General features: G+C 57.2%; 6 protein-coding genes across 6 annotated transcripts; 2 read left to right on the top strand and 4 right to left on the bottom strand.

Annotated features, from left to right (window-relative positions):
• Window positions 1-1,484: 1,484 nt before the first annotated feature.
• Window positions 1,485-3,086, top strand: PSEUBRA_001439 (Drug/metabolite transporter; the record flags this gene model as incomplete). Its single annotated transcript, XM_016434676.1, has 1 exon — window positions 1,485-3,086. The coding sequence occupies one exon, from the start codon at window positions 1,485-1,487 to the stop codon at window positions 3,084-3,086; it is 1,602 nt and encodes a 533-aa protein (XP_016294086.1).
• Window positions 3,087-3,245: 159 nt separating this feature from the next.
• On the bottom strand, window positions 3,246-4,826 carry PSEUBRA_001438 (Phosphatidic acid phosphatase type 2/haloperoxidase; the record flags this gene model as incomplete). The annotated part of the gene is made up of 1 exon (XM_016434645.1): window positions 3,246-4,826. One exon carries the CDS (start codon window positions 4,824-4,826, stop codon window positions 3,246-3,248), a length of 1,581 nt encoding a protein of 526 aa, XP_016294085.1.
• A 393-nt stretch (window positions 4,827-5,219) lies between these two features.
• Window positions 5,220-6,299, top strand: PSEUBRA_001437 (Ovarian tumor, otubain; the record flags this gene model as incomplete). Its single annotated transcript, XM_016434686.2, has 1 exon — window positions 5,220-6,299. One exon carries the CDS (start codon window positions 5,220-5,222, stop codon window positions 6,297-6,299), a length of 1,080 nt encoding a protein of 359 aa, XP_016294084.2.
• A 300-nt stretch (window positions 6,300-6,599) lies between these two features.
• Window positions 6,600-8,189, bottom strand: PSEUBRA_001436 (uncharacterized protein; the record flags this gene model as incomplete). The annotated part of the gene is made up of 1 exon (XM_016434652.1): window positions 6,600-8,189. One exon carries the CDS (start codon window positions 8,187-8,189, stop codon window positions 6,600-6,602), a length of 1,590 nt encoding a protein of 529 aa, XP_016294083.1.
• An 804-nt stretch (window positions 8,190-8,993) lies between these two features.
• Window positions 8,994-10,316, bottom strand: PSEUBRA_001435 (Pyruvate carboxyltransferase; the record flags this gene model as incomplete). Its single annotated transcript, XM_016434663.1, has 1 exon — window positions 8,994-10,316. The coding sequence occupies one exon, from the start codon at window positions 10,314-10,316 to the stop codon at window positions 8,994-8,996; it is 1,323 nt and encodes a 440-aa protein (XP_016294082.1).
• Window positions 10,317-11,395: 1,079 nt separating this feature from the next.
• On the bottom strand, window positions 11,396-13,168 carry PSEUBRA_001434 (Alkaline phosphatase; the record flags this gene model as incomplete). Its single annotated transcript, XM_016434656.1, has 1 exon — window positions 11,396-13,168. One exon carries the CDS (start codon window positions 13,166-13,168, stop codon window positions 11,396-11,398), a length of 1,773 nt encoding a protein of 590 aa, XP_016294081.1.
• Window positions 13,169-13,322: the final 154 nt, after the last annotated feature.

Genomic DNA, 13,322 nt, shown 5'->3' with positions numbered 1-13,322 from the left:
CCCTAACCCTAACCCTAACCCTAACCCTAACCCTAACCCTAACCCTAACCCTAACCCTAACCCTAACCCTAACCCTAACCCTAACCCTAACTCTGACTAGACTCGCAACAAGTGAGCCTTCTTTCCTCACCGTGAGGCATGCTGGGTGGCGCGCAACAAGTCCTGGGCAGTTTGACAAGCCAAGGCGTAGCAGCAATCCCAGGATGCGTGTTGCGTTGGTCCAATTGTCTTGCGTACAAGTGAGTCCTGTAGAATTCCTTCTGCTACTGCCTACCCTGCTGCAACACCTGGTGGTACCCAAGACGTTGTGGCATTGCCAAGACACCAGCCGTAACAGAAACCCAAACATTCAAGACATGTACATACACACACATGCCTTGGAGTGTATGGTACAAGCAAGGAAGGAAGAGGGACAGGAGGGTTGCACAAGCACTGAGGCATGGTTAAGCAATCCTGGCAAAAGCCAGAGATCAATTGCATGATGCCCATGTAGGGAAGCAAGGGAAGAGGAGAAGGTAAGCATTGGACCCAGCAGGTGACGCAGAGGTTGCGGTCTAGGTCAACGCAACAACGCATCTTGCAGCAGCAACAGACTTGCAAGAACATTGGTTCAGCCCATTTCTGTGAGTCAGCCTGAGGTTCCTGAGGAGATGATGAGCCCTTGCCAAGGGTGGCTGCAAGTGTTGAGGTGGAGACTGTATGAGGCGCTGAGGTGAAGAAGGTTGTTGTTGGTGAGCCAAAGGTCCTCAAGTTGCTGGCGTGTGAGGTGGTTGGGACCAGAGATGTGACCTTCACAGAGCTGAATGCGCAACAGGCAGCATCTGCTTGCCTTGTCTTCATTTGCAACGGGCAGCATCTGCTTGTCCTTGTCTTTGCTTGCAACAGGCAGCATCTGCTTGTCCTCTTTCTTGTCTGTGTCAGATTTGTCTTTGTTGCTGTTGGGCGCATACTGAGTGGCTTTGGGTGGATCAATTTCCATTGACAATGTGTTGAGCATCTTGGTGGCTCTGTACGTCCTAAGAGGGTTTCTGTCAGGGATTGATGGAGTGTATGGGTGAGCAAATCAACCAGGACATGTCTTGTATACCAGAGCCAAAGTGGACACCAGTAGTCTTGCGCATAACAAGATCTGCACAAGCAAGAGAGCTGCATTTAAGAACAATGTTGGCGTATTTGGATTGGGATGCAGCAAAGGGTCAGGCTTGTTGAATTGCAAGGCTCAAGGCTCAAAACTCAAAAAACACAAAACTCAAAAGGCTCAAATCGAGACTCGCGTTGATTGGTGTGGAGGCGCGGAGACGGAAAAACGCACAGCCGCGCGACGAAAAAAAGTGAGCCGGAGGAGCGAAGCTAGAAGAAAGTTCTCACTCTTCGACTACTGCGCTCTTCGTTATCTCTGCCAAGTCTTCCGTCGTCCAGGTGGCTCGGGCTCGCCTGCTCTTCCTTCCTGGTGACGACGACGCCCCTTCTATACCGCAACAACAATGTCGGCAGCACCACCGGGACGAGTGCAACCCGCAACCGACTTCAATCCGGCGTCGTACGGCTCGGTGATTCCGGGGGGCTCTTATCTCGAACGCAGTACGAGTCGTAGCGAAACGCAGGACAGCATCGATGAGGAAGGACAAGAGGGGGACAACAGCGTTGCTGGAACCAGCCGCCGCACCATCAGCGAAGGCGATGATGAAGACGCCACGTACATGTACGGCCGCGACGGCGATGATCCGGACTGGGGCGCAACGAGCATGCTGAGCGACTTTGCGTCTATCTTTCACCCCAACGAGTACATTGTCGCGCAGCAGAGACTCGACGAGCAGGAGCGCAGGAGCGACTTTGAGTCGTTCGACGAGGAGCGGCAGCCCATGCTGTCGTCTTCGTACACGAGCAGGAGGCAGTCCGCCACAGCTTTCTCGCATCGTCGACCTTCCGCGGTCTCCAGTTTGCGACCTTCCGTCTACTCGCACCGCCGACCACACCTGATCCAGGAGGAAGATGTGATCCGGGAAGGCTCGGCGTGGAGCAAGGCTCCTACGGAACAGGGCGACATCAGCGGCATCTCGATTCGCCAAGCGCTCGTCGACCCATCACCCAACCCTGGCACCAACCTCGGCCTGATGCTGATCGCCGTCAGCCAGGTCTCGTACTCGACCATGAACCTCTTCGTCAAGCTTCTCGACGACCGCGAAGGACAGGGAGACACACAGGCGATCGGTGCGCTCGAGATCGTCGGCGTGGAGTGTCTGATCATTTGGATCGGCTGCATGCTCGCCATGTGCCTGGCGAAGACGGAGCACATCCTGCTCGGGCCACCGGGCGCTCGAGCGCTGTTGCTTGCAAGAGGCATGTTTGGCTTCTCCTCGACGCTTGCTCTCTACATCTCGCTGCACGCTCTCTCGCTATCAGATGCGACGGTGATCACCTTCCTCTCGCCCCTGGCAACCGGCTTTCTGGCTCATATCATGCTGCACGAGCCGTTCACGGTGCGCGAGCGGATCGCTGGCGTGCTCTCGCTGGCCGGTGTCACCCTTATCGCACGCCCCTCCTTCCTATTTGGCAAGAACACAGGCGAAGGCGTTCCCGAAGACGGCGATGTCGAGATCCCCCCACCCTCCGAACCCGGCTCGGCGACGGAAGCTGATCGCATCGTGGGCATCCTCGTGGCGCTCTGCGGCGTGGTCCTCATGGCGGGCGCCTGGGTGTGCCTGCGCCGCATCGGCAAACGCGCCTCGACGTACCACTCGATCGCCTACTTTTCGCTCTGCAGTTGGGTCTCAAGCTTCGTCGCCATGTGGGTGCTCGATCAGCCGTTTGTGATTCCGTCCTCGACTCTGTCCCTCATGCTGCTGCTCGCAGTCGGGCTGTTCAGTCTGCTAGCGCAGGTGTTCCAGACGCTTGGACTGCAGAGGGAATCGGCGGGGAGGGCAGCGACCATGTCGTATCTTCAAATCATCTTTGCACTCGCATGGCAGCTGCTGCTGTTCGGCTCGGTGCCCGATTGGGTCTCGATGGTCGGCAGCGTCGTCATTCTGGGCAGCGGCGCTTGGGTCGCGCTCAGCAAGGAAGGTGGCTCTGCTCCCATGCACTAGAAAAGCACAAATTCGTCTCTGGAGTCCGCTCACTTCCCCCTCAAGGATCGCTCCGTTCATTATTTTGCTCGCTCTGGTTTCGTTGTTCGTGCACATGATTCGGCTCGTTTATCGCATTGTATGATACCCCTGCACAATGACATTTCTTGCGTTCTCCCTTCACTTGTCTGCTGGATGCCCTTTTCTAGCGATCCGCAGGCAGTCCTGCTCGAGCTGTCCGTCGTCGTCTTTGCTGCTGCGCACGGTGTGCACTTGAATGTCTCGGTCTCGAAGCAGGTTTTGGCCTTGACAGTTGACAAAGTCGTCCGGCTCGGCGACACCTTGGAACACGCGTCGAATGCGCAGCTTAGCCTGGACGCTGTCGCCCGACTTTGCCACGCTGTCGGCTTGCGTCGTTTGCTGGACGAGGCGTCGCGGAAGAGTAAAGATGTTGCCTTGCTCATTGAACTGGAGGATGCGCTGTACGCAAGGCAGATTGCCCGAGAGTCGCTCTGAACACGGCTCCATGGTCGTATACAGGTCGAGATCGAGCGTCGGCACGTTCTTTGCCGTCTTTTGCTGCGCCTTCGACTTGAAGTCTGAGGCAAGTTTGTCAAGTGCGCACTGTTCGGCATGTGTATTGCCGGGGAGCTCCCTCGAGAAGCCGGTTGCGAGGATGTCCGCGGACGAGGCGCGCGAGGAGTCGCTCGTGAAGGAGATGACGCAGCCTACGCAGAAAGCAGCGTCGGTGGGTGGAGACTTGTCCGCTTCGTCCAGAGCTTTCAGCATCATGTCGTAGTGGCGAGCCGATCGACCGACGTCACCGCTACCAGCAAGTTGGGCCGCTGCTGCGCTGTTGACTGGCGTCGAGGCGGCTCTTCGAGCTTCCCATTCGCGCCTCCACGCACCGTATTCGCCTTCGATGCCGCCATCCCGCCAGACAGCCCAGCTGTCTCGGATGCGGAAGGCGATTGCGATGGGATGGTCGAGGAGGATCTGTCGGATGGGCGGAGAAGGATGCAATTCCGGCAGGATCATGTCGCTGAGGGTGGAGGATCTTCTTCGTTGCTTACGCTGTCGTAGACCTGATTCGGGCCTTGGTGAGGTGGTGATGGGCGAAAGCAGTCGGTTGGCACGGATGGCCAGAGGAGAGGAGGATTCCGAGACGGCGAGGGGAGCCGGTAGTCGAAGCGGCTTCTTCGAGAGATACTCTGTAAAGTAGTAGTAGATGCTTCCGAAGGCGAGTCCGATCGAGATGCCGACGATGATCTGTAGAGGCGTGTGATAGTGCAGGTGATGCCTCGAGTAGCACGTCAAGATGGTGATGGAAGCGATCAAGACCATGGCAAGGCCGTGCTCGAACCGCCTCATCGAGTTGATTAGCGTGCGCGGCTTGACGAGAGGAGGACGGTTGAGGTAGAAGTGCGCCAGGAAGAAGGCAGCAAAGAAGCCCAGAAATTGCGAGTGGGACGAAGGCATTCCATAGCCAGCACCGAGACGATCCGTAGGACGAGGCTGCTTAAAGAGACGCTTGAGCCCCCAGTTGAGTCCCTCGCAAGCGAGTTGTCCGATGAGCGCATTGATGAAGGTCAGCTCTCGGCGAAGAAGGATGATGGTCACATAGGAGCAGAGGAGGAAGATGGGCGAGAGGGTGACCAGGGCGAGGAGCTTGGCAAACGAGTCCGATGGATCATATTGAACGTGGGTGAGGCCGAGCGAGGCGTAGTTGCTCGGGTCGATGGCGCTCGTGCCCTTGGCCATGGTGTCCAGTGATGACCGTTTGTGAGTCTTGCCGATGTTGAAAAGCGATGATGGTGGTCGATGCCAAGCTGTGACAACAAAGAGCAACGTATGTAATTGCATTCATTCGTGATTCGGCATGGTCCGAGCCCATCATCACCTCCACCCAGATGAAGTCTTCTTGCGCTGCAAGGAACGGCTCACATCCGTGACAAAAAAAGGGTCCGAGAAAAGGTGGCACAAAAAGAAACTGCAGAGTCACACTCTACCGAAGCTCGACTTCTTGACAATCACACAAGATCGGAAGCCTGCCTCCGAAAGGTCAGCGCTTGCCACCACACAATCATCCTCGTCTCGGCCCGTCCGCACTGTCGCCTTCCGACATAACAAGATCACTCTACCAATACCGGAAGCATGCCGAAGAAAGGCAAGAAAGGATCGCGTTCGGCCGCACCGCCTTCGGACATCGGCGCGGCTGAGCCGAACGTGATTGACCCATTCGTAGATGACAACGGCTTCGACCTGGCTGACGAGCTGCTTGCCGCTCTCGATGAAAGAGATGCTCAAAGCGCTGCATCGACCAGTGCGGCTCAACCGATTTCGTCCGCAGGCAATAAGCCAACACCCTCCGAGTCGAGTAGCAAGACGGAGTCGACACACACCGGGTTGCGAGGAGCTGGAGAGCGTCTGATCAACGGGCTACGTCACCACGGTCACGACCACAGCGACGCAGCAGATCAAGACCCTGCTCAACTCACCGGTACTAGTCCAAGCCAGAGGCGAAACTCGATACGCAAGCTGTTCGGCGGCAGCGATAAGAGCGCAGAGGCGTCACCATTAGACACGGCACCGATGAAGAAAGTCAGCCGTCAGCAGCAGCGGAAGGATCGCAAGGCAGCTGAGGCGGCAGAGATGCGCAGACAAGCCGAGGAAGAAGTGAGGCTAGGCGGAGACAAACCGGACGAGGCAGAAATGGAACGAAAGGGCATCTCGTCCATGTGTGCCGCGCTTGGCGTCTCGATGCACGAGATCAATCCGGACGGTCATTGCCTCTACGCTGCCGTCGCCGACCAGCTCAACCTGCGAAGGAAAGTGGACACTCCGACCGACTACAAAGCCGCGCGAAGAGCAACAGCGCAAGAGATGCGCACGCATCCCGACGAGTACAAACCCTTCATCTCGGACTCGGACGAGCACATGGCGGGCATCGTCAACAAGGAAGCGGGCACGCTCAATAGCGAGCAGGCACAGGAAAGACACTTTCTCGACTATTGCAGCGCCGTCGAGAATACAGGCGTGTGGGGCGGCCAACCCGAGATTTTGGCTCTGTCCAGAGCCTTTCACACCCAGATCAACGTGGTCCAGTCGGGCGTACCGGTGCTCAAGGTGGGAGAGGGAGAGTACGATGGAGAGCCACTGTTCATCTCTTATCACCGAAAGATGTATGGGCTGGGCGAGCACTACAACTCGCTCCGACCTGCGTCGGCAGCGTAGCGCGCATCATGCCAAGGCATACACTCGTAGACTTTTTCAGAAACAGCTCTTCACAGCGCAGCCAATGCATACACACTCACATTGAGTCCTCTGCCTTCGCACCGGAGTGAATCAAGCTCTGATCGGGAAACACCGCTCATGGCGGCTCTGTGGAGTAGATCTGCCATGCACACACATCGCGTGTCATCCTTGAATGGGACACAACATGAGCCGGGACGAATTGAGAAACAAGATGGAAGCATCGATTAGAGGGAACTCTATGGTAATATACAAGCAAATCATCTCCATGATATGTTACAATCAGACACGCAGACGGACCTGTTTCATAGCCAACTTCATGCCGTTGTTGTCGACAATGAGCGCCTGGCCGTGGTTGTAGCCCCGCATCACGGTGATGCACTCCTTGCTGACGCCCGCGTCGGTGAGGTACTTGACGCTGCCTGGGACGTCGACGAGCACGTCTCGCTCTGCGAAGATGAACTGCAGCTTCTCGGGGTCCAAGCTAGGGAACTCGTCTGCCCAGAGGATCATGTCGAACCACAGGAAACGTCGGGCGATGGTGTGCGCGACGCCCAGCTCTCTACCGACAAAGTAGCCGAGCAGCGCTTCGATCCCGCTTGCCCAACGGCGGTGGATGAAGGAATAGCAGACACTGCCTTCCCACATGCAGAACGAGACAGGATCGACGAGGATGTTGCGATTGAACATGGTCGGTGCCGTGCGCAGTAGCCATCCGAGCACCATGGTGCCGTTGGAATGGCTGAGCGTTGTGACGTTGTTGAAGTTGTGCCTGCGCAGCGTCGAGATGGTGGCTTGGGCTTGTTCATCCTTCGAAGGCGGTTCGAGGAAGTATTTGGAAAAGATGTTGGTCGAAATGTGAGGCTGAATAAGAATGACTACACCGTCCTTGTGCTTGGCAAGGTAGGAGAGCATCGAAGTGTACTGGCCGAGTCCGATGCCGAGACCATGGAGAAAGACGATCGGCTGCGATGGCTTCTCATCTCGCCCTCTCTTCGCTGCAGGCTTGACGAGGAAAGTACACTTGCCATCAGTCTCCCACTTGAAGCCTTTGGTCAAGAGCAACCAGGCGATGGTTCCGAAGCTGACTCCGTTTGTCACAACGTAATACCCAAACGGACGGTGCAAAGTCCGCACCGGATCGAGCGTCAAGCGGATCGCCTTGACCTTGGGATTGTATCCTTTCTTCATGTCGGGCCAGCCAAGGCGCAGCTTGACCATCTCCAGGCCGTCATTGAGGAGGCTCGCGTACTTTTCGTCGGCGAGGGCGTCTTGGAGATTGCGAGCGGCAAAGGCCCATGCGAGCCACTCGCGAACGTTGTCCTCGTAGATGTCCTCGGGCTCTGCAAATAAGAACCATGAGCGGAAGCGTTCGCGCCGCTGCTTTGCATCGTCTTGGTCCACTGGCCTGCTCTCGAAAGCTTTGATGCCGAGCAGTTGCTCGACCTTCTTATCAGAAATGTGGCCGTCTTGGCCGTTGCTACGACTGCGAGTGCCCGCAGCTGGACCCTGTGGAGCAGGAGCCAGACCGGCAGTAAGCGACTTGGTCAGGAGGGTGTGGAGGGTTTGCATCTCGACGCTGAGCGGAGGTGGCTGCTTGGCGGCTCTTCGTGTGAGGATCCAGAGATAGATGCTGAAGGGAATCTCGAACAACGAGTACCAGTACCAGAACTTGGCCCAGAACCCCCGCGGGATCGAGATGAACGAGCCCGTCTTGAGCATTCGCCGGATGAAGATAGCATAGCTGATAGGAGTGACCGCCCACACCAATGCAGCGAGAGCAGCGCCATAGAGAATGCTCTTGGTACGGCGCGGGTTGTGACCCGTGAGGAAGCCCGAGACTGGCTCGATGTTGTCTATCGGAACGTGCATGGCGGTAGACTTAGCATGCGCATGGGAAGGTCGAGTTGGTAGGCGGGTGGATGGTTGTATCTCACGGCCGTCTGATGATGTGTCGTATCTCAGGATCGGCCAAATTTGGTGGATGGCAGCGTGAGGACTGGCATTGTTTCAGATGATCGTCATGCACTATCACATGAAAGAGCAGATTAAGCTGTCAGAAAATGGCCGTGGAGGGAACCAAAAGCGGCTACTTCGGCGTTAGCCAGGCTGACTGTGGTCAAATTTTCGACGTGGTCGGATAGGGTCGAGGTTGCCGCTTTGCACCTCTGCCGAATGACGGCCACTCGTCCCGTGCAAGGGAAGCTTCGCTGTCGTTGACAAACAAGATAAGACACAACTCATGTTGGCAAGCACACGGATCAATCAATTTAGTATCCGAACCTGGTGCCATATCTCTAATCGGGCAGCACCCCAAACCTGGCGGAAGGTCACACATGAGCGCGCTGGCGATTCTCGAGGGAACAGCGCTGATGAAGCACACAGTAGTGCGCCGTGCAAGGCGCGCAATTGTGATCCAGGGTGATCAAGTAAAGGGGCATGATAATCAAGCTGCAAAGAAGCGTTGCGTGGAGGTTGCAGGACGAGAAAGATGCACAGCCGGCGAGAATGAGAGAATGGACGCGAACTGGAATGCATTGATGCGACGACGGAATGGACAGGTGAGAACAGCACAGCGGCCATGACAGCAGATGGCGCTTGCTGGGTGAAATTTTGGTGGTCTCTGTCGACACGGCAGAAATATATGAGGGAGAGACGAGCTGCGCCGAAACGCAATTAGGCGGTACCGTTCTCGATGGCACGGGCGTAGTTCCTGAGGATCGAGTCAACGTCCTCCATCGTCTGCTCGCGTACATCTGCGAGCTTCTTGATCTTGGCGGTGACCTCCTTGACCTGGTCCTCGGTCAAGGTGAGCTCCAGCTGCTCACACCTCGACTTGACCGCGTTCCAGCCAGTGAGACGGTGGCCGATCGAGACGTATCGGCTCATACCAAAGTCCTCGGGACGGATGATCTCGTATGTGGAAGGGTTGGCAAGAATGGCCTTGGCGTGGATACCAGCCTTGTGGGTGAAGGCGCAGTAGCCGGTGACGTAGTTGTTGAAGGGGACCTGGATCTGAACGGCCTCGGCGACGAGGTTCTCGACCTCACGCAACGCCTTGAGGTTGTACTTGCTCATGACGTACTCGCGGTCAGCGGTGTACATACGGGCGATGAAACCACCGAGCGAAGGGATACCGTTTCGCTCACCGATACCGAGGACCGAGGTGTCGACGTGGGTGGCACCGGCCTCGAGCGCAGTGTAGGCGTTGGCGATGGCACAGCCAGTGTCGTTGTGGAAGTGGCACTCGATGTCGCAACCGACGACACCACGGAGGGTGCGGACAAGGTCATACACCTGTCTCGGGTTGGCGACACCGACGGTGTCAGCGATACCGACACGGTTGACACCCACCTTGTCGACAGCCTGGTAGATGCTGAGCAGGTCGACGAGGTCGGAACGGAACGAGTCCTCGGTGGAGAAGCGGATCTCGATGCCCTTGCTCTTGACGAACTGGATGACCTCGATGGCGGTCTTGGTGATGTAGGTCATGTCCTTGCCGTGGGAAAACTCACGAAGGAACTTGGAGGTGCCCATGACGACATCGACACCGTCGACACCGGTCTCGACGGCGATCCTTGCGTCGTCCATGTGGCATCGAATGTGGGTGATAACCTTGGTCTTGAGGCCAAGCTTGCAGATAGCCTCGCAGTCCTTGCGCGACTGTTCCGAGGCGGCGGGCGAGGTGAGCTCGATGCAGTCAACGCCGAACTTGTCAAGAGCCTTGGCAATCTTGATCTTGGTCTCGGTGTCGAAGAAGGCGTTTGCGAACTGCTCACCCTCACGAAGGGTGGACTCGATGATCTTGAAGTTGGAGACGTTGCTCAAGAAGTCCGAGTAGCGAGAAGCGAAAGGCTGAACGTTGCCGACGTTGCCGTTGTCCTTGGCGACACCGTTGGAGCCGTTGTGGTTGGGAGCCGAGGTGTCGATGGCGACGTGGGTGTCGGGCGCACCGCCGTTGACGTGCTGAATTGGGGTAGGGTCGTTGTGGTCACACATGATGGCGAGGGATATGATCGAGTGCTATGTGGTTGGAAGAAGGAAAGGAGAAAGGCTTTGGTCGGTCGGTTGACTCGACTTGGTTTCGCGCCGCTGCTCTGCGCCGTGCTGTGCTGCTGCCTTTTTTGATCTTGGATTTTGACTTGGCAGGCCAGACCAGCTGAAAGAGACAGGAAGAAGATGCGATTTCGGAGAAATACCGAGATTGGCAGACAGGCCAACTGCAGTTGCACAGCGCGATAATGCAGTCGACGCAGTGGGCGCAGCCTTGGGAAGAAATTCAAAAAAGGTCACTCGTCAGAAAGGCGGCGCGAGTCACATTTCAAAGAACAAGGGTGCGGGTGCGGCTCAAGGCGGGGGAATGCGACAGCGCCCTCCTGCCAGCTCTATTGCTGGCTTCGCTTTCTGCCTAGTCACATTGTTGGCGTGAGAATCAAACGCAGCTTTCAAGTGCTGCCAGCGCATCTGTGTCGTACCCTGCTCCGACGATGAGTCTTCAAACTTGATGATGAGAGCAGAGGGCGCAAGAGGTGGTCTGCGGTGGGCGACAAATGGCTTGCTGATGGTTGGCCCACCGCTTCAATCCTTGAGAAGAATTGCCGCTCGTCCTGTTGAAAGCCGCCGCGGGCGAGTCACCGGCTGGCTGCGAGGCCAGAGCCCGCTTTGCCACTCGCCCGTCTGCTGCCGCGTTCAGAGGCTAGGAAGAATTTTCGCGTTCTCCCAATCTTTCGTGCGAATATACAAATTTTTTGACCAGATGCACACGACAGTCATTTCACCGCTCCTTGGCGTCACTTCGCTGCTGCTGTTTGCAACGGCAAGACACTAGAATGCGGCCTAACATATTGAATGGCCTAGTAATATCGGGAAGCGCGATGGACCGGCGTTGGCGTCTGGCTGAGCCTGGGACGCAGGTTGGCCCAGCTGCCTTAAGGGCGTCGATGACCTCGAGGATGACAATGAAACAGACAAAAGAGATCAAATGCGAGCATGACTAGGAACGGCGAATGGTATTCTCTATGTACTTGAAGACATGATAAACTTTTGATGACGCTAAGACCGCATGAGGAAGCAATGACTTAGAGCTCCTGGCGACGAGCGTTCGAGTGGCTCCTCTCCTCGAGCGTGGCACCGCCACGGGGGCCGTGGATCCTCCTGAGCAGAGGCTCGTTCTCGGCGTGGTTGTCAATGTGCAGGTCACGCTTCTCGGCAGCCGATCGCGCAGGGATCACACGGCTGAGACCGCCGTGGTAGTGCTCCAGGTTATCGGTGAACGTGCTCAGCTTGTCGCCCCAGTTGCTGTACCAGCTGTAGTCCGAGCCGTTGTTGAGCGTCTTGGTGATCGAGGCCAGGTCGAGGTTGAGGTACTCGGCGATCCACTCTCCGATCCATGTGTTCTCGTGCGAGCCGATGACCGACGAGCGACGCTTCTGGTACGCCTTGTACTTGTCGCTCCACACGTCCTTGGGCTTAGCCTCGTGGTAGTACAGACCCACAGAGACACCCGTGTGGCCGGTCGTCGCCCAGCCTAGGTGCGCACGCCAGCTGACAATCGACGAAAGCCAAACGGTGTAGGGGATCTGGTTTTTGAGCTTGGCCAGGTCGACGGCACGCGAGATCTCGCCATCCTGAACATCCTGGATGCCGAGACCCTTGGTGACCACCTCGTTCTTGATGTAGGCGCTCAGGTCGGCATCGGTGCGGTTGGCAGCGGCGTACCACTTGGCAGTGGCGCCAGCCAGGAACTCGGTCGAGCGCGTAGCGTTCATCACCACATCAGGGTACCAGCCGTAGTAGGCCTCCTCGTCCTCGGCACGCTGCAGACCCAGGGTGAGACCACCGCACTCGTGGTCGGCAACCGAGAAGACGACAGTCTCGGGCTCATCCTCGTTGTTGGCAGCGTTCTCGTCAACCCAGTCGACGACAGCCTGGACCATCTCGTTGTACTGCAGAATGTCGTGAATGTGGCCGACGGGGTCGTTGTTGTGCGCAGCGTGGTCGATACGAGCACCCTCAATCATGATGAAGTAGGGCGTGTTCTGCTGGCGGAGACCGTTGAGCGCGGTCAGGGCCATCTCCTTGAGCGAGGGCTGCTCGGTGGCGTTGCGGTCAATCTCGTAGGCCATGTGCGAAGAGGCAAACAGACCGAGCGAGGGAAGCTTGAGAGCGTAACCACCCTGGAGAGCGTCAAAGTCGGTGCGGTTGTTGACAATGTTGAAGCCGCAGTTCTCCTTGGCCTCCTGGATCAGGTTGCGGCCGTCGGTTCGGATACCAGGCGAAGTGGTGTTGGGCAGGAAGTGGCGCTTTCCACCACCCCAGAGCATGTCGACCTGGCGACCGAGCACGTAGCGGCCGATCTGCTGGCTGGCGATCTCGTCCTCAGCATCACGGTCGTCGACGTGGGCCGAGTACGAGGCAGGAGTAGCGTGGGTGATGCGCGAGGTGGTGACGAGCGCAGTGTTGTAGCCCTTGGCCTTGGCGCCCTCGAGGACGGTACCGCAAGGCTTCTTGTCCGTGTCGACACCGATGTAGGCGTTGACACTCTTGAGGCCGCACGAGTAGGCGGTCGCAGAGGCAGCCGAGTCGGTGACGAGCGAGTCGGTCGAACGGGTGCGGACCTCACCGACGAGAAGCTTGTCGAGGGGCAAGGTGACGTTCCAGGCGAGACCCTTAGCGCTCTGCATGTACTCGCGAGCGTAGGTCTCGGAGGTCGGACCGAAGCCGTCCGAGATGAGCTGGATGACGTTGGGCTGACGGCCACCGTTGTTGCGCTTGGAGCCGGGAGCAGCAGTGGCGCTGAGAGCCAGGAGCATGATAGCTCCGAGTTGAACAAAGATACCTTGGAGTTGCATGGCGAAGGTGATGTGTACGGAAGGATGAAGATGGGATGTAGCGTGGGGTGAAGAGGGGATCTTGTCGATAGTTTGGAAGAGAGAGGAGTCCTACACCGGTTATATACAATGAGGGATCTTCTCGACACAACGAAGGCCGACATGACTTTGATGG

The sequence above is a fragment of the Kalmanozyma brasiliensis genome, assembly GCF_000497045.1.
Source record: "Kalmanozyma brasiliensis GHG001 unplaced genomic scaffold PSEUBRA_SCAF13, whole genome shotgun sequence".
NCBI lineage: Eukaryota > Fungi > Basidiomycota > Ustilaginomycetes > Ustilaginales > Kalmanozyma > Kalmanozyma brasiliensis.
This window is presented reverse-complemented; position numbering and strand designations above follow the sequence as displayed.